At 50.0% G+C, this 23825-nt stretch overlaps 1 protein-coding gene across 1 annotated transcript in view; it reads left to right on the top strand.

Annotated features, from left to right (window-relative positions):
• The first annotated feature begins 4217 nt into the window (after nt 1-4217).
• ITPKB (inositol-trisphosphate 3-kinase B) overlaps nt 4218-23825 on the top strand; it is a 70644-nt gene continuing 51036 nt past the window's right edge. The window contains exons 1-2 of the mRNA XM_065632581.1: nt 4218-4499; nt 5892-6986. Of these exons, the coding sequence (XP_065488653.1) occupies nt 6045-6986 (942 nt within the window). The 5' untranslated portion in view covers nt 4218-4499; nt 5892-6044. The remainder of the gene's footprint in view (nt 4500-5891; nt 6987-23825) is intronic.

Below are 23825 nucleotides of genomic sequence, written 5' to 3'. Positions count from 1 at the left end.
TGGAGGAGGCTCCCAGAGAACAGAACTGGCTCCTTTGTGCTCTAGGTGGACGTAGGAGCTCAGGCAGACTCGGGTGCAGTACACAGCCTGCCCTAAATTACACTTACTTGCTACCGGTGTCTCTGCAGAGCCCTGTGTTCTCGCTCCCTGAACAGGAGTTTGCACAAAAAAATATTAATCACTCACTGCTTAATTCTGCTGTCATATGTGGGATAACGGGAAGGGGGCAAACAACCAGATAACCCATCTCAGAGGTCGCTGAGAACAGGGAAAACCAGCAGCCTTCTGGCCTGTTTTGCCACTGAAGCAATGTGAAAGGGCCGGTGCAAGATAAACATCCAGAGCCCTTTTCTCAGGCCTCTGCTTCCCCTGCCAGCCCAGCCACATCACAAGTGTGCCATGCCTGCGACAGTCACCTGCCTGAACCTAGACAATTCTCAGCACGTAATTCAGTGTTGTGCTCCCTCTCGAGTCTTCTGTGGTTCTTTTTCTTGTAAAATATTAGCCAGATTTATACTCCGTCACGCTGGCATAAACATAGTCTGCTGACTATAGAATTACTCTGCATTTATCCATTTACTTCTGTATTTTACATTATTGTAAGTTTCAACTCACTGGTGAGGAAATGCCATAAAATACTGACTTCCACTGCAAGGATGCTGAGCGTCCTTCTGATGCTGAACTGGATTAACAGTGACAGTTTGAACAACTCATCTTGGAAACACAGTGAAGGCTGTCTTGTCCAACCAATCCAAAACATGACCGAGAGCACTGATTTAAAAAATGAATCTTACAATAAAGGAAGAATGGAAGAACGAGGGTACTTTAGGATTGTAGTCATTTTATGATTAGCTTGTTATGATTTTTTTCTATTTTGTTTTTACAGTTGGACTGATACTAAGTAGATTGTGGTCCATTCTATCCTTTTCTAGCTTTATAACGCTGCCTCCATCATATTAACTGAGCATCTCCAAGGCTTTAAGTGAACAGGATGACCATTATCTATTGTGCAACTGTTCTCCCCTCTCCATGGAAGGAGGTATTTCTGCAGTAGAGCACCTTATTTTGGTAAGGTGTTTTGGTTTTCTTTGTTATTGTGGTTTGGATTGGAGACGGGGTTCTTCTTCAAATCAGTACATATCTCTCTGGGTTTTCCCTAAGCAAAGCAGGTCAGGGTAAAGAATATACCACACACTTAGAGTGGAAAGTGCTGAGACTTGCAATGCATCTCAGTCTTGGGGCTCCCACCAGCAGCCAAACCTCCTCTTCCCCCGACAAATCCACACACGGCAGGGCCCGTCCTGCTGCCCCTCCAAACAGCCACCACCCTGCGGCGCTCGGCTGCCCGGGGGGCAGCAGCCATAGCCCAACTGAGCCATACATGCTCCTTCACGGGGCACAGTGAGCACATTTGGAGCAACTATTTTTAAATAAGACACGATAATTAATGTACGTGTCTCCCTTCAAGTGCACAGAGGTGCTGGGAGGGCATTCATTTTGACAGCTGTGATATTTCTTTCCCCAAATGCTTATAGCCAGTGCGTCAGTGAAGGATGTTAAAACAGCTAGGACAGCTCCATGCCCTTCTGTAGGTGCCTGTCCTGGCTTGTTTCAGGACTAAATGCATCGTGCAGTGGATTGATGCCCTTCTTAAGTAGAAGATCCTGTTCATTTTAATGGCCCCGCTCTCTTGAATAAGGACAAGTTGCCCCCACAAAATTTGGCCGGATCAACTGCTTGTCATAACCTGGCCTGCTTCAGTATCCTCAAGCACTGCAATGATTTTCTTTGGAAGCAGGAGGTATAAATTCAAACGAGGAACATGGCTTAAGCAGAACCAAGATCTTTTAAGACCAAACACTGGACTTTTACTTGAAGAATGTACACTGAGTTTGCAAGCGAGTAAGAACGGGACCATCTTTTTGTTCTCTTTGTATAGCACCTAACGCAGTGGTGGCAAAGCCACGGAGAGAGCTCCTCGGCAGCATCAAGCAACCACAGCAGTGCTGGCGCCTGGAGTCATCTGCCTGTGTCTGTGAAAGAAACTCGTCTCCTTTATTGCCTCCATCCTTGTCCCTGGGCTGGACTAGCAACCTGTTTCAGTTTGTGCTTTCCATTCAGGCTAACCTCAGACACTCGGTTTCCACTTGATTGCAAACAAGTGTGCTGAAAGCTGTCTGCTCTTTCTGCTCTATACAATGTGGACTGCTGCCTGGGTCCAATCTGGAAACAATTATTTCCCTCCTGTACCTACCCATTCTGAAACAGGATTTATCCCTAGACTGTTTTTTCCTCTTTCCACTTTTATTAGCTGCTTCCTTCATAAAGAAAAGCTTGTTGTTGTATAAAGTGCCCACAGAACAGCTCTAGCTCTGGACATCACGTATTTCTGTTACATGACAAAAATGCTGCCGTGTTTCAACGCCAGGTCTCCCTTAGGGAGCTCTCTATCAGTAAATGTGCCATAGTGAATTCACTGCTCATTTCTGCTGTTGTGATAGGATGAATATCTGATGGTGCTTGAAATTGTGTGACTTTAAGAAAGGGCTTTAAGCACCCGTTGTGGTTACGCTGTTGTAAATACTCTTAAACAACCCCAAAGAACAGTCAAAACATGCATGGATATGCAGTGGTGCTTGCAGGCACATGCAGATGCTGTTAGCATAGCGTAGTGCAGCTGTTTTAAAAGGAGAAGATACCTGTTCATCTGCATATACTCCTGAATTTATTATTGTCTTCCAAAGTTCCTACTTTCTGACGTGGGTATGCAGACATGAGGGAATAGGAGCAAACAGATGAACAGAATCTGCAGATATTTGCAGACGGGGGAAGCTTATGCCCATGAATAGTGCCATTATACTCGGTGGGCTCACTTTTCTGAGAAAGATTGATCACATACTTTATTTCTTGAAATACCAGTTCCTGACCAAGCACAGACACTGAGGAAACAGCTTGGAGTGGAAAGAGTCTAAAAATCTCTTTTCCTGCACTGAAATCAAAATAGCATTTCTCTTACTGGAAAAACAAACATAAGCTCATTTTGGGTGTCTCTGTCTGTCTGCCTGCGGGATTGGCAATCCACACCTCCTGCAGATTCAGAGACCTCTCTGCCCCTGTTTACGCTCTAGAGGTTATGCTTTAATTAGAAAAAGCTGATCTGCTGTGACATCAATTTCCCTCTCTAGGGGAAATTCCTAGCTGCAAAATCCTACCAGAGACAAATTGCTGTTATTTTTTTTTTTCCCTTGGCCAGTCCAGACCAACCCCAAAACTGCCATCTGGGTTTGACCTTGACTGCTACTCCGAGAGCGAATCGCGGAGCCTGCTCTCCTGAAGTGCTGACATACAGACAACTATTTCCAATGAGTTATCTTGATACAGAAATCACGCTGTCTCACAGCCAAGAGCCTGCTGCTCCCTTCGCCAAGCGGGACCCGTGCCTGGGGGCCGCAGGAGCTGAGAAGGTGCTGTCTGTGGCCTACCCTGGATCAGGAAGGACAGACGTTGTCTTGGACAGGTTAGCTGCAGCCCTGCCTAAAGCTGGGGCAGCGCCACCCCAAGTGGATGTGCCCACCGCAGTTTACAGCCCTCGCATTTGGCATCTGGGAGCCACGGCCCCACATCGGACGCGCTCACCCAAAGCCACACAGCTTGGTAGGGTGGGCTTCACGCCAACCTTGGTCTGGTGTGGGTGACCAACACGCTGAGAAGGCCGAGCTGCCGAGCCTGGGGGGCCAGGGGATGCTGTGCAAAACGGCTGTGGCGGCCCGTGCCTGCGAGCTGGGCGCAAGGGGACACGGGTGGCCTTTCGCTCCGCGTTCCTAGCGGTGCAGGCTGTGCCCAGGGCAGGAACACGGGGGGAGGCCGGGGTGGGGCTGTCCCGGGACCTGCCCCGCACACTCCGGCCGGGGGTGGAAAATGGCTCGTGTGTCTTTAACCCACAGCGGCCAAAACGCGGCGGTGCTGGTGGCGGTGTTTTTTTTTTTTTTTTTCTTAGTTAACAATGGAAACTTTTTTTTTTTCAGTGTTTCCCTCCAGCCGAGCAGCGCCGAGCGAGAAAAAAAAAAAAAAAAAATAAACTTGTTCCGCTGAGTTCAACCCCAGACAGGCTCACAACTTCCTTCCTGCTCTCCTACCCCCTCCCTCCGCTCTCCTCCTCCTCCTCGCCGCTCCGCTCCCTCTCCTCCTCCTCTCTCCGCCGCTACAGCCGCACCGGGAGCGGGCGCCGGGGCCGCGGCGCGGACCTGTCCGGAGCGCGGAGCCGCCCGCGGCCGCGCAGCCTCCGCCGCCGGAGCGCGGAGCGGGAGAGCCCGGCGCCCTCCGCTCCCCGCGCCTCCCACCGCGGGGCGAGGAAAGCCGTTTGGATCCGCGGAGAGAGCGGGACTCCCGGCCGAGCTCCGTGCCGGCGGGGATGGTTCCCGCAGCGCCCTGCGGCCGCGGGCGCCGGCGGGCGCTGCCGGGCGGCGCGCACTGAGGGCGGGCGCGGATCCTGCTCCCAGGTAAGCGGCGGCGGGTGGGGGGACCCCCGGGCGGCCGCGGGCGGTGCGCGGTGCCAGGCGGGCCCCACGGGGAGGAGGGCGGCCAGAGGGGCAGGGTGCTGCCCCGGGGCCGAGCGGGCTGTCCCGCACCCTGCCCTGGCCTCGGGCAGGCTGTCCCGCACCCAAAATCTGGCCACGCACCCTGTGCCGGTGCTGGCTTTCGCATCCAGGCCGGACTGGGAGAGCGCGGGTGCTGGGGATCCCTGCATAGAAAGGATGCCCGCACTGCCTGGGCTCCGCTGAGCCTCACGCTGCCTCCGAGCAGTGCCCGGAGGGATGGCGAGCCTTTTGGTGACCCTGTCGCTGGGGACTGTGCTTAAACCTGTGGGTGTTTACCTGCCAGGAGCCTCACAGGGGTGCACAGGGGTACCACTGACAGTATCACACTCAAGTGCTTCCAAAGCTGCATACACCACAGCCAGATCTAGCACAGGTACGCGCAAACAAGCCCATACACTCGTGTAGGCAGCATGTTTGTGTAGATCTCACGGGTTGCCATGGCCCAACATGGGATGAGCGTTGCGACTCCACTGGCAAATGAAGCAAATGGACACAAAGGAACACACGCTGAAGTACAGAGGGGCGCAGAGAGCCACCTGCAAAAGCAGAGTCTCTCACACGCATACGCACACACACAACAGGGCAGACAGCACCGTACGTGCCTGTACGTGGGATCCGGGCTGTGACTTGGAGGCGGTTGCAGCATTTGATGCCCCAGAAGGCAGACGTGTGCAGGGGAGGCATGTTTAGACAGGGCACGTGTGAAGATGTGCAAGCCCATCTTGTCACACATGGTGGCTTAGGGGAGTAGTGGAGATGTGGTCCCATACAAAACTGTGCAAGCAGGGAGCCTTCACGTCTGTCACAGAACAGAAATCCATGCCTGAGGCTTCATCTCGGTTGTAGGTGGTAAACCGGAAGGTGGCAAATTTGAGCTGTTTGGAATTTTTCCCTCCCTTCAGAAAACGCCAGCTTTTGGGGCCAAAACTTGAAAGCTGCCAACTTTCAGCTCACACCAGCTGACCATAACTCCTGAATTCTGTTGTGGGAATGGCTGCTGACTGCGAGTCCTCTTGGACGCGACTGCTGTGGCCGCATTGACAGGCAACCTGGAGAGGGGGCAGGGAAGGCAGGAAAGAGGGGAAACAGCCCCAGACCCTGTTTCCTCTTGGCTCAGATCCTTCTGATGACCAGGCTGGGCCGTGTCCCCGGGGTGGCACACTGGGGATGCGTGCAGGTCTGTGCAGGGACACAGGAAGGGAAGAATCCAGCCAGCTGTGTGCACGGCTGGAGGGTGAGCCTAGGAGGGTGCAGAGCTACTCTCACCACTTGTCTCTTTCTCTCTCCCACCAGGCTGTCCCGTTTTATGGAGCTGTGGTCCAGGGCCAGCCCAGCTCCTCTGCGATGTTGCTGGTCCCGGCGTGGAGAGACCCTCGGGAGCCCCACGGAGCCTGAGGGCCAAGGCGGCAGCGGCGGCGGCCCCCCTGTGTGCCCCGGCTGACTACTATGGCCGTGTACTGCTATGCGCTCAATAGCTTGGTGATGATGAATAGCAACAGCGAGGTGACAAGCGGCGGGAGCAAGACGCCGCCTCCTCCCGGACAAGTGCTGCCCAGGGGCCCAGAGACGCCCGGCAGCTGCCGCCCACTCCCTGTCTTCAGCCCAGCTCCTGTGCCGCCCCGCTCCCCACGCCGTGGCCCCGCTTTCCTCTTCCCACCGCTTGAGGAGCCTCCGCGGCAGCCGGGCAGCCCTGGGGGGCGGCGGGGCAGCCGGAGCGAAGAGGGGCAGCCAGGATCCCCCTCAGCGTGGCAGCTTCAGCGAGAGCTGCACAATGTCCAGGTGAACCAGAAAGTGGGGCTCTTCGAGGCACACATCCAGGCGCACAGCTCTGCTGCCCAGCCACCACGGAGCCCCCGGCCGTCCTCTCCCCGGCCGTCCTCCCCCCGGCCCCAGCCTGCCAGCCCCACGGCGCCAATGGTGGGACTTGGAACCTTATCCCGGCCAGGAGCCCGTGAGGAGAATGAGGCCCCCGATGCTGGTGGGACGGAGGTCTGTCCAAGCACTGCAGAGCCCTCGGCGGGGCCGGTGGGGCTGGCGGTCCCAGCTGTAGGGCTGGCAGAGGGCAGCGGCCCCCTGGAGCTGTCAGGGCCTGCACCGCAACGAAGCGAAGTGGTGGTGGCCCCCACGGGACTTGGGGGCCAGTGCCCAGCCGTTGGCACAAGCATCCCCGCCGTCATTGTCACGGACCTGGGGGGCCCGGAGGAGGAGGCGGGTGCTGTGCCCCCCAGCAGCTTGCCCGTTCGGAAGCTGTCGTCGTCCTCAGCCTCTTCCACTGGCTTCTCCTCGTCCTGGGAGGAGTCAGAGGAGGACATCTCCAGTGACCCCGAGCGCACCCTGGACCAGACACCGGCCTTCCTGCAGACGCTGGACCAGCAGAAGCCCCGAGTGGTGAGTCTTGCAGCAGCCCCTGGGAGGTGGGGCGAGGGCTGGCCGCGTCCCTGCTCCGAGGCACAGCTGCGGCGGGAGGGCAGAGGTCTGTCGCAGCAGAGGTCCGCAGAGAAACTTTCCGTTTGCTCGGCAGTGCTTGCTTTCCCTCACATGAAAAGCTTATCCCTGTTCCTAGCCTGAGAATCCCCTGCTTCCAGGGGGGAGCGGGAGTATCCGTCCCGCTGCGCGCAGTCCTTGCAGAGCTTCCCCAGCGCTGCGGGCTGCCCGCCGGCATGCTTGTTGTGCACCCACGGACGGCAGCCTTCTGCTGACGTGTGGTTACGAGCCTCAGCCATCCTTCAGCACAGCTTCCCTGGGTTCTGGAGGTTTCCCAGGATTTACATGAGCCTAAGGGAGAATTCATTTCTTCCTTGGAGTCGAAACTGTGTGAGCCAACTGTTAAAGTTTATACTGATGCCCATCACCGTAGTGGCTGTGTGCCTTTCACATGGAAGCAAAAATCTCTAGAATTTCTGGTAATTCCCCTTTTGAATAAAACTTTTTGCTTGTGGGGTTTCTTATGTTTTAGGTAAGCATATTTTTATAAGGTATTTATATTAAGTTGATTTGTTTCTGGATCTTTGTTTGTCGTGGGGTTGGTTAGGAGGCTTCAGGCAATAGAAAGCATCAGTGTTGTGTTATCCTTAGAGCAGAAAGGTATCCTCAGAGAGGAGGGCTTTGAGGCACTCTCCAAAGGCAGACACACATGAGATTTCTTGTGTCACTTGGGGAGTTTGTTCCATGTCTGAATGCTCTGCACAGAGAGTGCTTTGTTCTGAGCTGTCACACCATTTATCTAGGGGGATTTGAACCGCTTTACCCCAGTGCAAGGTGGCCATCACGAGGTTCTCCGACCAGCACGTGGGCTCTCCCATCCTCCAGCTGTGAGACACCACATTGATTTGAGCTCAGCAGTGGAGCCTCGCACTGACAAACCGTGAAAAATGCAGGGCAGCCCAGTGGCTCCTTAATTTAAAGAGTTTGATAAAGGCCCATCAGCTTCCAGTCCTGTGGTTCACTATGTTTAACTTTCCATAGACAGAAGATAGTGAAACTCTGGCTAAGCTCAATGACAGGAGAAAGACCAGTGCAAGGAAACATCTGAGTAAAGTAAAGGTATCAAACTCATGAAGAACTGAAAGACTGTTGTTTGTAACACTCAGCAGGCTGAAGTAAATGTCTTTGCTTTTCTGCTTGTTTTGTCCTGTTCCAAGAATTCAAGCTCAGTTCTGCTCAGGATGAAAAGGCAGTTGAGTAAAAGTACAATTAATGAAGTTATGAGTCTGTGGCTTATCGTGTTTGCAGGAACTTTTGTATTTTAGGGTTCTCAACTGATGAATCAGCTTGCTCCCTTTGGGAGCTGCTACAATCCTTCCGCTGATTAAATTCTGCTGGTTTTGTGTGTATGAGCTGTAGTAATCTCTGCTCTATTCTCTGTACTAATGACTATTCCTAGTGCCGGATCCCACTGATTTGCTGCTGAAAACAGTTCTGATGCTTTTGTGGAAAACATCCCGCAACCTCCCGTGGCCTCCAGTGAGCCCAGCCAGGCCAGTGGCTCAGCGGTGAACAGGCAAGGCTCGTTTATTTTGCCAAAAGGCCTGGATCAGAGTGAGCTCAGATCAGGTCTAAGATCAGAGTAACTCTGCTGGGCTCAGTGGGACTACTCCAGGCTGAACGAGATGAAGATCTGGTCCAAAATGTGTCAGGCAGCCTGAGGAGGTGCACTTGATTTTCTGCTTCAGTGCTGGAGTCATCTCAGTAGGGGTGGCTGGGCTAATTTACGGTGATACTTTCTGCTGGGCTCCACAGGTCCCGTGCAGGGCTGATCACTGGCTTTGGCAGGTTACAGTCAACTTCTCAGCAGGACCGTGCACAAATGCCCAGTAATTCAAAGCTGATTCATATAAATAACACCCAACTTTGTGTACCGATTGGCAACATCTTTTAAATCCATAATGGCAGCAGAAGGCGGCTACTAAGGCAGTCTCAGGTTGTACACTCATTTGTTTTCATGAACTCACTATTTCCTTTTAACAACGCACACGGTCTGGAAATGAGTTGTGTAATGAGGGAGAATGTGTGAGAAGCTCCCTCGGTAACTCGTGCTTTTCCGTCAAAATAAATCCTGGGAGACCTTGGCTGACAGAAACCAACGTCGTGCTTCTGGGTTGAGTAGATAAACTCTGGGCAGGCAGAGAGGGAGGGCTGTTGTACCTGGAGGAGAGGTAATGATGAGCGACAGAAAAGCAGTTCTTGCTGCAGATACGGTCTGCGCGGCCCATCTCCCATAGCATGTTTACAGATTTGATAAACAGCAGACTTGCTTCTGCCCTTCCTTTCTGGAGGCCGTCTGGCGTAGCAAATCTGTTAGGGATGTCCGGCTGTCTATTGTAGTTCCTCCTGGCGTCCCCGGGAAACGGGCAGATCCCCCCGGTTGGGAGGGACTCGCCCTCCATTTGTACTTCAGGTAGGAGGCTTCATTTGCATTTAGGCCTGCGAGTTGACCAGTAAGAAAATTACATTGCCTAGCAAAAGGGAGGGAGGGAGTGTGGCCACTCTTTTTGGACACCATGACCTGGAGCGGCTCAGTGGCTGATATGGGCTCTGCCTTTGTTTATTGAAGCAATTTACTCAGTGCGTTGCTTGTCCCTGAAGTGCTCTGGTGCCTGGTGGGCTGCGCAGCGCTGGGACATGGCGACCCTGCTGTCATTACAGCAGACCTGTGGAGTGCAGTGACAATAAAAGCAATTTGATGTGTTGCTGTTTAACTGCAAGTCCACTTAAGGTCTGAGTAAACCTCCATGTAAGGGCTTTTGCAGCTGTGGCTTTCCCCGGGCTGTGGGCTGCTGCTGGAGAAACCCCATGCTTGTTTATTGGTGCTTGCAAGGTTTCAGAGACACTTGGGTGATTACACTTCTGGGGCTGTGTGGGAGGGACAGCCTGTCCGGGCAGCACATTGGGATGGGGACGCTGCGGTTTGACCGTGCTGTGGAGCAGCGCTCGCTGCACGGCCTCTGCCACAGCAAGTCGGGTGTTTTGGGGAAGGAGCGGGTGTCTCCACTCACCCACTGCCCAAGCCACGGGGACGCAGCGGCTGTCGGAAGGTGCTTGTCTCCGCCACAGCGCATCTTGTGTGTGGGGAGGATTTCTCCTCTCCTGGCTGATCACACAGTGTAGCGGAGTGAGAAGGTGCTCCCTGTCGCAGGCTCTGAGCAGCACAGGCAGCCCAAGGCAGTAGCCTGGCTCCTAGAGGGGATTTCACACCCAAAATAAGCCTCATTCTAGCTGTGACTCCCTTTGACTTCAATGGGAAGATATGGGTCTATGAGCTTTGCTGTTCCTGGGGCACTCTGTTTGCTCTTCCCAAGGGAGAACTGGTAGACCAAGGGGTACTCAGCAGCGGAAGGCTTGGCCCCCGTCTTGGAAGCTGGCTGCACCCCTTAAGCAAAAGTTATCCCAGTGCTGGTCAGTACAGTGAGTCGTCGTCATTGACCTAAAGCAACAGACGAGTCGGGGGAAAGACATAAATTATGCAAGTACGTACTATAGAAAAATGACATGTCAAAGGGGAAAAAAACACCCTTCTGGAAAAACTGTGCAAGGCACTGCAGTGTTCCTCTTCCTGGCTTTCCCACAGCCGCTGTGGAAACACAGGACATACAGCAGAATAGTAATCCAGCGACTCTTGGTACATTGTGAAACCTCTGCTTCTTTCAACAGGCAGAGCAGCTTGCTCGGGATAAGAGACTTCCATTAACTGGTGCAAAATGGCAAGAGCTTTTGGAAAATGCTAATGGCATTACTGCTGCCAGGCGATTTTTTAAATTGATGTATTCGTTTCACTCGTGATGGCCGTAGTGCATTTCTGAAAGGAGCCAAGTTTAGATAGGGTTGGTGTCAGCCAAGGGCCTGTGGGACCCTTGCTTTTTTCTCTTTGAGACATTCGGAGGTATAAGCTGACGAAAACACTCCTAATTTGTTCCTATAAAAATCAATCAAATTACATAGGCTTTCATTCCCTTTCCTGGCTGTCAGTGTGATTAGGAAGTCTCTGTGTAACAGAAACCATGACCACATGGCTATGGTGATGCATCCAAGCCCCGGGAATGTATATCTTTCTGCTCTTTGTGTTTATGTATTTTACTCCTTCCCCCCACCGTGTTTGTCTTAAAAGCTCCTAAGCTCGTGAGCTTGTGAGTGGTATCACCAATTTAGTATCAATATGATGTCCAGCATACTAGGGCCCTGCTTGCTTGCTCTGAAGAGCGACTGTTACGTGTCATCGCCCAGGGAAGGTGCTGAGCACACCAAAACGTAGAGGTGGGCACCTCTGTGTTTCCAGTCTTGGGGTACCGGGCTCAGCAGACCGGACAGCACAGCGTCTGGTTTTGTCTGCTGGGACAAGATCAGGACCCCCCGGTGGGCTGGGCAGAGCTTCAGGCTCTTTGTAGATGGAGGCTGAGCGCTCCCGAGAGTTCACAAAGCACCGCTCTCTATTCGGTAGCTTATCTTCTACCTACTCATGTGGCCTTCTCAGGGGATACGCAGCTTTTTTATGGGCTCCCATCCACAGAGGCTAAGTGAAGGTGCTGCTGTAGCCCAACGGGAGACAAACGATGCTATTTCAAATCCGTTTTCATCAGCACATTTAAGCCCACTGGGAAGGGTTTCTTTTCTGCTCACATTCTCTATGATTGACAGCGCAGGAATTACACGGCACATAGCAGGTCCTTTTCATAGAGGGACTTACTTGCTAGCACATCTGCTGTCTCTTTAATATTTTGTGTCTCTAACAATTTCACAGTGAAAGCATTGATAAAAAGTGGAAAAAAGCCCAAAGCATTTCCGAGGTGCAGGAAGAACAAACATTAGGCACATCATCCTTAGCATCCCCAGCTCTGGAAGCAGCCAGGTTTCCTCTCCTGATGGGAACTGCAGGATGTCAGGAGTTTGGCTGGTTGGACCCATTGGGTGTTAAGCTGAATGTCTGCAGAGTGAAGTTCCCAGATCAGTGGAAACTTTGCAGTTTTGTCTTTACCTTTTTAGAGCCTTGCAATGACAAAAACCAACCAAACCATAGTCAGCACCTGTCTCATGTTTTCCATATTATTTCTATAATGTATTAGGACAGATTTGCATGTGAAGAAAATATTAGGAGCTCTCGCATGCCGTGCGATGACTGAAAGCCAGCGCTGAGCTAATGTTTTCTTTACATGTAAACCTGTTCTAACTCACTAGAGAAATAATGGCATCTATGTATGATGTTAAATGTCGCTTCAGCTGAGATTAGTCTTCTGTAATTGTTAGAGATTATTTTTGTTTATACCAGTAGGTAAATTTGTGCAGTAAATTTGACCTGCTTTCTTCCAGTGAAGCCCAGCCAAGCTTTCTAAGAAAGATATGTTAATATTTAACAGACAATGAAAACTAAATGTTAACATTTTCAAGTTACTGCGTAACTTTGCAGCCTAATCCCTATTCTCAAATGTGACTGTTTGGGAAATATGGGCTTCCACACTTGTTGGGTCGGTTGAAATGACCTTTTTAGAGAATTCATCTTGCTCAGCCTTGTTGGATGTCTCCTTGGGATAAGTCTTCTCCTAAGCATCTTTCTTCTCTGTTGATTCTGATGGGATCTTGTATGCGCTTAAGACAGAGGAAACTGTTTCTAAAGTACTTATGAATGTCTTCTATAAAATCTATCAGAATTCGATCCTTATTCACGCATGTAAAAAGCCAGCTCATGCATAGCCTGCACAACAGCTGCAAGTAGTTCAGGAAGCTGCTCCAGTCTGAGGTCTACCAGCTTCAAAAGCAAGTGCCTCTGATTTGGCTTTTAAATCAGTGTTTTGGCAGCAAAACGCGTGATTTGCTCTGTAACAGGGATGATCACCCAGCAGTGCCTTTCAGCATGAGTTGCGTGGGTATGTTCAGGAGCTCGGGGTCTCCAGCTGCAAGTTTCAGTCTGGGTGTACGTGCTACGAATGCACTCAGACTTGGTGGAAGCTTTTGGAAAACACAGACTGCACTTCTTCTCTCCCAGCCGTGGTAGGACTTCGCCGCAGAGCTGCTGTCACGGCTGTGTGCCTGTGGAGATCCTCGCTGCCATAGTCAGCCGCGGGTCGTGTTGACCAAGTGCCAGCATTTTCTGACCTTAGTTTCTCAGAGAAAGGCAATATTGGAGTCTGAAGCTGCTGCAGGCTAAGGCCCATATTAGCCTTTTCCCTCTCATGATATTTGTTTCGATGTTATACATTTCAACCATGAGAAGAAGCGAGTTTTTTATAGTAAAGAACATTCTTTTTGTTAATGATGTAGAAAAAGGGACAGTCTGGTAGAAGGAATTCAATTCTTCCTTTCAGATCTAAGATTTATTGCTAGCCAAAACACAAGGATTGGTTTTGGAAGGAGAACTAGGGGGTAAAACAACAAGTGCTTAGCACTTACAACATCTTGTAAGCAGTACAAGTATTATCTGATCAGCGCTACACAACAGGAACTGCATTAGCATGCAGCACTGTTGTGGTTTTAAGTAATAGTAAAGCATCCCTCCTCTCCCTGAAAGACAAACATGGGCTCTGGAGTGACATACTGACTGACATTTGAATGATTTTGATTCAAAGGATGGAATCAGATTGTCCATTCGCTGTTTGCTTCGCACATTCGATTTCCAGAGAGGTTGGCACCTGCGGTTGCTGTGGTGTGGACCTTGCTGAATGGATGTGAGTTTTGCCTAAGGTTTCATCCTTGGCTTCTGGGCTTTCATCCTTGGCTTTAAGTCTTGTGCTTGGCGTTTTGGAAAACAGGGCTCTTGGACTGCGTGAAGCAGAGGGAGGTCTCAGCCTGCAGTCTTCACTGTCACGAAACTCCCTTCAGCCTGGATGCTTTGGGCTCCGCCTGGATGAGGATCAATATATCAACACCAGGAAAAAAACAAAATGACATTTTGGTAGGATGGCAGTGCTGGGGAGCTGGCCCGACCCTCTTCTCCCCTTCAGCATTTGCAGAAAGGTGGAAACACGAGTGGAAGTCAGCAGGGGGCTGAATGACAGTGGTAGCACCTACCTTCAGCATCACCTCCTCCTCCTCCCCCTTCGCTTCCTGTCCCTTTGCCCTTGCTTGGGCAATTCATCTGCAGCAAGATAGAATCAAAGAACCCTCTTCCTTTGCTAAACAATTCGCTCCTTTTGTTAGGGCCAGATAAAATGCTGATAAAAGCTGTAGTAGCTGCACTGAAGCCAGCAGGAGCTTGCTGCAGATTTGGTCCTTGATCGGTTTTCGCCTTGCTCTCCCCTGCATGTATCTTGTGGTAAATCCAACCTTAAACTGAATTAATGAAGCAAATATGTGGTCCCCACAGGGGTTTTGCCTCTTGATAGGTACAGTGCTTCAGAGCCTTTGGGGACGGGAGTTTATAAATGGAAAGATTTGCAGGGTGACTTTTTGGAAAGTGCATTTTAGAGTTGGGTGGGGTTTTTTTTTCTCATTTCTTGCTAAACAATCTCCGATCCCTGTTGCCTGGGAAAGGGCAGGAGCAAAGCCTGGCCCTCAGCTCACCGCCGAGCCCTGTTCAGCGCAGCCCTACTTTGACAAGGCGTTTTGGGGAGGTGTAGGAGTAGCTTTTATCCCATTGAGCTAAACACATTTGGAACATTTTCATTAAATGTGTACTTAAATACAGTGGTTGAGGGAGCGTGTGTGTACCCCTCAAAAGAGAGAAGGGCAGGGGCGACGGGGAGGTGAGCAGGCTCCTTCTCGCCGTGTGGACCATAGGAATTGTTCTGCTCCAGCGGCGTCCTCCCACTGCAGGCAAGGTATGGAGCAGCTGGGGGGGAATTAGCAACGCGTCCAAGTGTAATATGGTTGCTATTACGGGTAATATATATTTAACACTCTGCAGGGACCATTCAAGCCTGCATCTGTAGGAAGGGGGAAAAAAGTCAGGTTCGCTTTTTTTGGCAGACTGCAGATCAGGGAGTCCAATCTGCAATCTCTATTGGTATGTTTTATGTGGGTGGGTTTTGTTGAGTTACAGGCAAAGTTATTGCACCCCTAGGCTACTCACATTAAATGTTTCTCCAATTTTAGCAACATTCCTTCCAGGCTCAGCTACATTTGTTTTTATCTTCTCTATGGCAATTGATGATCTAAGTCTAAAATGTATAACTCCACAGGATCTCCTGTTATATATTTCTTCCGCGGCTGTAGCTGAATCGGGACAGTATAATCCAATGACATCTTGTAATGCTTAATGCTTTCTTTAATACATTCCAGATTAAAGGAGTCAGCAAAGTTTACATACCCAAAGTAATAAATTTAAACAATAGTAACGACAAATCCCAAACCATGATTCTATCTTGAAAGTGTCGTTTTGTTTTGGTTTTTTCCTCCTATCTTCTCTGATCTGGCTAAAGCCTGTTTGTAGGAAACTCAACAGGACAGATAAAAGATGATGAGACAAACAACTTAATCCCTTAATAATGTCAAGTGGAAAATCCAACAACAGATTGGCAAGGAACTCAAATAACAACAGCAAAGTTGCCCTTACTAAGGACTGCAGACTTAGTTGAAAAGGACAAGCTTGGGATATAATTAGAGATAAGCCTGAATCGGTGCCCACAGGTTCAAACATTTGTTTGAACTCTGAAATGGAGCCCAATCCCTCTTTTTTTACCCGTGCCTGCATAGCATCAGCTTGGCTTCACTGAGGCCAGTTGAGCATCACCTCATACCTCGTGCTGCCCTCTGTACGCACACAGGGGACTGTGAAGGGCCCCAGGGTGGTACTTCCACCTCTGGGTGCTGATGCAGATGGGAGCATGGGGTAGCAGCGAGTGCCGCTGCCCAGGTAGGTGCCTGCCCTGGTAGCTTTAGGAAGAGGAGAGCTGGGCATCGCTTGCTGGCACTGCTCTGGCCTCTGAGTCCCACCATCTCACAGAATCACAGGATGGTTGGCATTGGAAGAGACCTCTGGAGATCATCCAGTCCAACCCACCTGCTGAAGCAGGTTCACCCAGAGCAGATCTCACAGGAATGTGTCCAGGCGGGTTTGAATGTCTCCAGAGAAGGAGACCCCACAACCTCTCTGGGCAGCCTGTTCCAGTGCTCTGGCACCCTCACAGGAAAGAAGTTTCTCCTCATATTCAGATGGAACCTCCTGTGCTTCAGTCTGTGGCCATTGTCCCTCATCCTGTTGTTGGGCACCATTGGAAAGAGTCTGGTCCCATCCTCTTGACACCCACTCTTGAGATATTTATAAACATTGACAAGATCTCCTCTCAGCCTTCTCTTCTCCAGGCTGAACAGACCCAGCTCTCTCAGTCTCTCCTCATAAGAAAAATGCTCTAGGCCCCTCATCATCTTCGCAGCCCTCTGCTGGACTCCCTACAGTAATTTCCTTGTCCTTCTTAAACTGGGGAGCCCAGAACTGGACACAGTACTGCAGATGCAGCCTCACCAGGGCAGAGTAGAGTGGGAGGACAACCTCTCTCAACCTGCTGGTCACACTTTTCTTAATGAACCCCCGGTACCATTGGCCTTCTTGGCCACAAGGGCACATAGCTGACTCATGGTCAACCTGTTGTCAACCAAGATCTCATCCTGCTCTTGCCAGGGCTGGCACACAGCTGCACCCCCATGCAGCAACCCCCGTTCCTTCTGCTTAGGGCAGTCTGGGGCTGCCATGAATGGATGCGCCTGGAAAGCAAGGCGTGTGGTCACAGGAGTAGGAGGCACTCAGAAATGCAATTGCCAAGTAGCTTCAGAAAGAGCCGTGTTAATTATTGTCTCCTCAGAGCTGAGTGTGCTTAGAGCTGACAGCCCCGCACCCTGGGGCTTTGTGGTGGGAATGTCTTACTGGGGCAGAGACCAGGGCATCTAGAAAGGAAACAAAGGAAAGAGACTTTAGATCTCTGTCTTATCTCTATCCACCTGAACTACTGTTGTATTTTAAAAGAATATGTGAAACCCATTGTTTGAAAAAACCCTGACAAGTGTGCTCTCCCAGCCCCATTGTTTTAACGTTCTCTTAGGAATTTGTATATAAAATGTTTATCTCTCAGTTTATCTCTCTCTGCTTGACAAATCCTGGCTTTCCCTTGTGTACTTTTAGCAGAGTGGGAACTAACCTTGATCTTTTTGCAAAGCCAACAGAATTGCCTTGTCGAGTGTCACGTTGCCACCTTCACGCACAAACAGTGCGTGTTGCAGTTTTTGAGCAAGATGTGCCACCACTGAAAAAATGTCTGTAAAGCTCATGCATTGCAGATGAACTTTTGGAAAAGCAGCTCTGAACTGAACCAGACTTTCTCTTGGAAGAGGGAGCAACTAATGTCTTCTGGAGCTTGTGGAAGTCCCCTTGCACATCAGGTTAAAACAAATGGTCTGAAGCCAGGGGTACAAGTAAGCTCCTCCACCATTAGCAGCCCCTCATCTGTGTCTCATCTGGAGGACAAAAGACTGAGCCTCTCCCCTTGGGTCTCTGTTTTCTCATATTACTCTCTGTTGCTGGAATGTTTTTTTCAAGCCCAGGAAGGCAGTGTCAGCATCCAGGTAGTCAGAAGTGACTGAAACATTGACCAGGTGCCAGGCTGGTAATGAGAGGGAAATGCAGAGGTATCACGATACCACCTTGTCTGTTCTTGTCTGCCCCTGTATTGTACAGCTCACTCAGCTCTGGTATTTGGTCTTTGAGCTTTTGGACAGCTTGAAGGCAGTTCCAGGTCCCAGGTTTATTCCCGTGGATGGGAACTCTTCCCAGAAGGGAGAAAGCTCAGAGGAGCCTGTTTAATATAGGCTGATCTCATGCTTGAGCATACGCGGGAGTTGACCTTTCAGCACTGAAATAAAAAGTGATGGGAATAGAATAAATCACAGCCTTCAAAGAAAAGCCAAGTAGCTTAGACTTGCACCTCAGGAGAAGGAGTCAAGGTGGGGAGGCTGAGAGAGCTGCAGAGGAGCCAAAAGATATTTAAAAGCGATCTTTCAGCAATGGGTTTGCTGAATCTTTGCAGAGCAAGCTTGCAGAGGAAAGGCTATTGAGATGCAAAACTGAGATATGATGTGATGACTCTTGGAGGTAAATTTTCTTGGGGTAGGTTGGAAAGGCTTTATTAGGGATGTTATCCTGAATCAACATGTGACACTCACAGACAGGTTGGATGTGAGGACTGAGAGAAAGAGATCCAAGCGTTCCACTTGCTAAAAGTTTCAGGATAGGAGCAAAACACAAATGAGAGCGGTAACATTTACACTCGCATTGCAAAGGCATAAATTGTTCTACGAATCGCCAGGCTGCAAAGAATCAAGCCTCTGTATTGCATTGCGAGCCTCGGAGCCATCACATTTCCGTCGAAGCCGAAGACAAAATTTCCTAGGAGGCAGCTCTGAGCCCCCATGGTACACACCTTGAACTTTCAGGGGCCTGGCGTTGAATGCAAGGTTTTTCCAAGAGAACCAAAACTCTAAGCACTCCCCTAATATCTGGAAACCACAGCCCAGTGAGGAACTCCCTCTCGCGTGGCGGCTGATTCCTGATTCCTCGTTCTGTCTCAGGGGAGACTGGACCGGGGCTTTACCAGGGCAGCCATGGTGGAAGGTCGGTCTGCTCTGTGTCTCAGAGCCCATCGCTGCCCTGGAGATGCTGGGGTTTGCTCTCCTGGCCTGCTTTGCCCCTGGGGCATCTGTGCTGTGTCCCCAAGGCCATCAAACCCCCAGCTCCATCCAGACAAACCCTGGCAGGACAGAAGATTGTAGGAGCTGGCTGGAAGAACAGTTTTTTGGCAGAGAGTAGATTTTCCAGCAAATGTCAAGGGGTAGGGGGAGTCAAAGTGATTCACAAATTCAAACACATTTTCTGAATAGTTCTGGCCTAGAAAAAAATACAGAGGTGGGGGAAGAGGGAGGGATGTTAAAAATAGCGATGTGTGTCATTATGACACTTTCAGAATGAACCGTTTCATTTTGGGAATGGTTTGTTTATGTTTTGCAAGCATTTGAAATGTAGATTTGATTCAAAATGGCATTTTTCGCTTAAAAGTTGACCTCACTGCTGAAACACATTGAAAGAAGAAAAGAGAAAAGGTGTTTTGGAACTTACATAACCTGAAATGAAACAACCCCCTTTGCTTTGGCTCCAGATGAGACATTTTTGAGTTTTCCTTCCACAGCCCCATGATTTCAGCTGTGTTCAGCCTGACCTGCACGCCTCCTCTCTCTGTTTTTTTGGTTGAGCTCCGATGTAAAAAAATCCATGCTCTGTCCAGCTCCCTTGCTGGCTAACTTTTAATGCCATGAAGCACGTATTTTAATTTAATCTGAGGTCAACCACACTTTGCTGTGATTCAAAGTGAAACCTGTGGTGTCGAATGAATAAGAGCTGTAGGTTTTGGAGATAACTGGCAGCTTCTCTGGAAGGTGCAACGTTGAACCTCATTTAGAAAAGTAACCCAAACTCTTGGGGCTCTGAAATCTGATCTGGAAATCTTCAGAGAAGCCAGAGTTTGCAGACAGCTGAATGGCAGACTTTCACTCCCCCAACACTCACACTGGGCTCATTCAACTGATTCATTAAAGGGAAATGAGCAAACAGCTCGTAATTACTTTGCTGTAGCCAAAACGTGCCGCAGAGTTTCCCTGGACAGAGGGGAAGGAACATGCGTGTTTGCTATACGATGAGCTGTCGTTGAGTTTTCTGTCCCCCGCTGTGTTTTCTCCTTGGTTGGGACATGTCGTGTCGTTTCCTCAGCTAAAGTCCATCCCTTGGCATCTGGAGCGGAGCCGCCTTTGCTGAGATTTGCCTTGACCGCCTTCTGAGCCCCTTCCCTCTGTGCCTTAGGAGGGTTCAGGCACAACGGAGGGAGAAACGATGCTGCAGCGTGGGACGGCAAACTTTAGCAGCAGCCCCTCTTGGGCAGGGGCCATAGGAAAGACCTTTTCCATTTGTGGGAAGACCCTGGGTTTTACCTGCAACAGGAAGGCTTGTAGGCATTCTTCTGGCCCGCTGTAGTTTTAGTGTTACTGAAGGGTCGATCTTATGGTGTGGACGGGATACGGATGTATTTATCAAGGGGAGCAGAGGAGCAGGCTGTGCTCCCTGCAGGCGAGCTACAGCTGCAAGAGCAGGCAAATGGGCTATTGAAATAACTGCTGCTCTCGGTTGAGAAATGGGCTGAATGGAAAGAAAGGCCAGAAGGGCAGAGCATGTAAGCTGACTCGGCTTTCCTGCAACAAACAGAGAACGCCAGCTCTCCCTCCCTGCCCCAGCCGACACAAAAAGCCCATACACAGCTAAAGCGAAATCTGCCTTCCTGTTTGTATGGGTGTCGTGAGGCCTCGGACAGCATCTCCACCAAAATTCAAACTCATCTGCCCGACGAAATCTGGAGGTGGGGTTGCAGACAGATACAAGCTGTCACCGAAGAGCAAGGACCATACAAAGTACACACAGAAGCTCACACCACTTCCCTATTGGTTTGGTTTATTTTTTTATATAAAACACAATTTGAAAACTAATCACTTTTTCCACAGATAAAGGTGATTCAGAGATTTTTGTCACAAGCAGCTGCCAGGAGATGGGAAAACAGCTTCGACTGTATTAATCGTAAAGTGGGGAGGTAGCGCTAGCCTGCTGGCCAGCACTTCAGTGCAGATTGTAAGTTTTTAGCGAAAATCTTGACTTTCCAACTAAACAATTGCATGATTAACAATTATCTGTTAAAGGTTGCACATGTCTTTTGACAAGGAACCTAAGGGTCTGACCGTGCTTGGAAAATACCAAGCAAGGTTTTTGAACTGTCCTAAAGCACCTTGTCATTGAATGTTGCAAAGGTGCTGTGTGAAGCGGCGCCAGATGTTCTCTAGTGGCTCTAAGGGTGTTTGGATTCTCATCGGACACACTGACGTGTTCTACAGTTCGCCTCTTGAATTAAGATGCTGCAGTGTTCACTTTTTTTCCTTTCCAGCTCATAGGTATGTGTCTTTGCTCCCCCAAGGGGAAGGAGGCAAGGATATTCTTCCTTTTAGCATGTCCTTAGAGCTGTTACACGTTTTAAGGGAATAATCCCCAAAGCAAAGGCATGGACATTGGGTGTATCCATGGGCTGCTGCACACCTTTCTCGGCTGCTCCATCTGCAGGGTTAACTTCAGTGAAATCACACCAGGAGGGCAGTTTTGAAGATTGTACACAACATGCAGATGGTCTTCTGGAGAGCAGCTGCCTTTGGAAAACTGTCTAAAACTACTGTTGGCGTAACAAACAGAATATTTCCACGATATAAATTTAAGGGAGGAAAGCAGCTCTACTGGCTATTGTCAGAAAGCAGAGGCTTGCGTAACATCAACGTTTTCCATATACTATGCAATTAAGTTACTGGCTTGGGAATTAAATTGCAAGTCCGTTTAGACAGCGTGGCCAGCTGTAACATAACACACATTACAACACACAGGCTGAATGTTATTACTTGGTGTCAGTGTTTATTGAACAGAGTGGGGATTTGAGAAACAAGCCTTGGCCCAGGAAACACTAACAGTATGATGGCACTTAATGTCTCTAAAGCAGCACAGCCAGCGTTAGAATTTTTGGGAATAAATTATCCAAAGATAAAATACTTCGGAAAATACCTGCTAATCCCTTTAAACCCCTAAGATATATTAATTTTCATATTGGGTAATGAAAAGCCACAGATTTCACCACTAATCTCGAAAATATCCTGTGGTTTTTGGAGAAGCAAGGGAGACTCCAGGTGTGGGTTCAGCGGCTGATTTTGCAGCAGCAGTTCCAGCTGATCTCACTGGAAAGTGTTTATTTGCTGCTGTCTGCTGGTCCCTTGCTGTCTCCTTTTGCTACTGCAGGAACCAGGGCCAGCAAACACTGCTCACCGACTCCTTGAACTACGCTTCCCTCTCTATTTTTATGGAGGAGAGTTGACGCTCCAGAACATTGCTTTGTTTCAGTTGCAAGACTGGAATGCGATCGGGCCAGATCAGCTCTGTCGTAGCTCCCTTGAGTCTGGTGGGATAAATCTGGTCCAGAGTAGCAATAACACGAAATACAGATGAGCAGGGTTAGTGCGTCGTTTATATAAATGGCTAGACCGTGGAGAGCTGCCCACATTGCAAAATACCCTCCGCAGCTGGCTCCGTCATGGAGCCTTTGGAAAGCACGGCATGGGCAGACCAGCGACAAAGTGTGTCACAAAGACTGAATTTCCCCCCTGTTCATACAGCAGGTCTCTTGTGCTCAGAGCTGAGGGCCACGCAGGCAGCGGTGCACGGGCTGAGCTCACCCACTGTGCCGAGCCGGCGTCTCAGGGAGCAGGACAGGTCCGCTTGCCGTGCCCTCCGATGGGAGTAAAGTTATAGATACAGTTGTGGAACAAAAATAGGAACCATCCACCAGAGCTGTTTCTGATGACCTCAAAGTAAAGTTAGAATTTTTTGGTTTTTTTTTTTTTTTTGGTCTCCGTTTCTGAGCTGAGCTCTCCAGCAGAACAGGAAGTAGGCTGAGGAGCTGTTTGAGTAACCAGAGTCGTCAGATCAATGGAAAAAATGGTTTGAGTACATTTTGTGAAAGTGCAGCCAACAATTTTGAAATTACTGCAGTTTCTCTTCCTAGATCAGGGCTGTTGTTCATGCCATGGGGACCTGTGTCTACCACTGCTGTGTCTGTAAGCAAACAGAGCGTTTCTTTTTCGTGATGTACATGATGTGCACCCGGGGGTGAAGCAGAAATCTTTCCCTTCGTGTCCTTGGATCAGATTCCAGATGAGTTAATCTCTCAACATGGTCAGGATCCTATGTAATTTTGAAATGCCTACCGTGCCATTTAGAAGAAAAATAAACTTGCTTTTCCTGGGAGTTGGGCATGAGGAGGTCAGGGTAGGTGAGGAGGGAGGGAGAGGGTAAGAGACACCATTTTGCTGTCAAGGAGGAAGATGCACAGTCCTCAATCTCAGAATTGAGGCTGGTCCCACATTTTAGTGACACTTGCAGCTTCTTTCATGTTTTGCAAGCTCATCCGAGAATTGAATGCATGCCAAATTAATCTTTCAAGGGAAGCAGAGCTAGGTTGAAATTATCTCCAGCACAGATATTTCAAAGGAAGTGCAACTTTTAAAAAAGCATGTGAAGTGCCTCTAAGAATCTACCTGTTTTTTCCTGTTTCTTTTTTTTCCCTTTTTCTCTTTCCTCCCCTTAGTCCCACACTTTGCCTCTTTGCTATGTCATCATGTCACCATTTCCTTTTTTTCCCATCAGTTGTTCTCACAGAGGCATACAAAGGGTTTTCGATCCCATCACATGCTCCAGCTGGAACTAGAGCACGACTCTTTTCTGACTGTGTTTTCTCCAGGATTTCGTCAAGTTTAGCTGCAGACGCTCCCCAGCTTTTCTCTGATTGTCTTTTCAGCCGTCCTCCACTTGCGACACTCGCCTTGCGGCCGGGCAAAGGCCGGTTCACGCTGCAAAGTGCAGGCGGTGCCGTGAGCGTGGGGAGGCGAAGGGGCTGCGCGGGTGCCCGCGGGGAGCGGGATGGGGCGGCCGTGGGGAGGGAGCAGCACGGCGTGGGAGAGCAGGACCAGGAGAGAGAGATAAGGGCGGACAGGAAGGGAGCGAAGGGGAAAAGCAGGTGGAAAAGGGAAATGACCGCCGAGGCCAGGAAGACTAAAGAGAATACAAGGGAAGCTGCGAAGCCATCTGGGAATCTGCTTTAGCCACGTGTAAATCGCAGGCGTCCTTGCGGCTTCCCCCCACTCTGCGCAGAGCAGAGCAGCGCCCGGAGGAGGCCGAGCGGAGCCGGG

The sequence above is a fragment of the Caloenas nicobarica genome, chromosome 3 (assembly GCF_036013445.1).
Source record: "Caloenas nicobarica isolate bCalNic1 chromosome 3, bCalNic1.hap1, whole genome shotgun sequence".
NCBI lineage: Eukaryota > Metazoa > Chordata > Aves > Columbiformes > Columbidae > Caloenas > Caloenas nicobarica.
The sequence above is the reverse complement of the archived record's forward strand: the minus strand, read 5'-3'. Positions and strand labels throughout refer to the sequence as shown.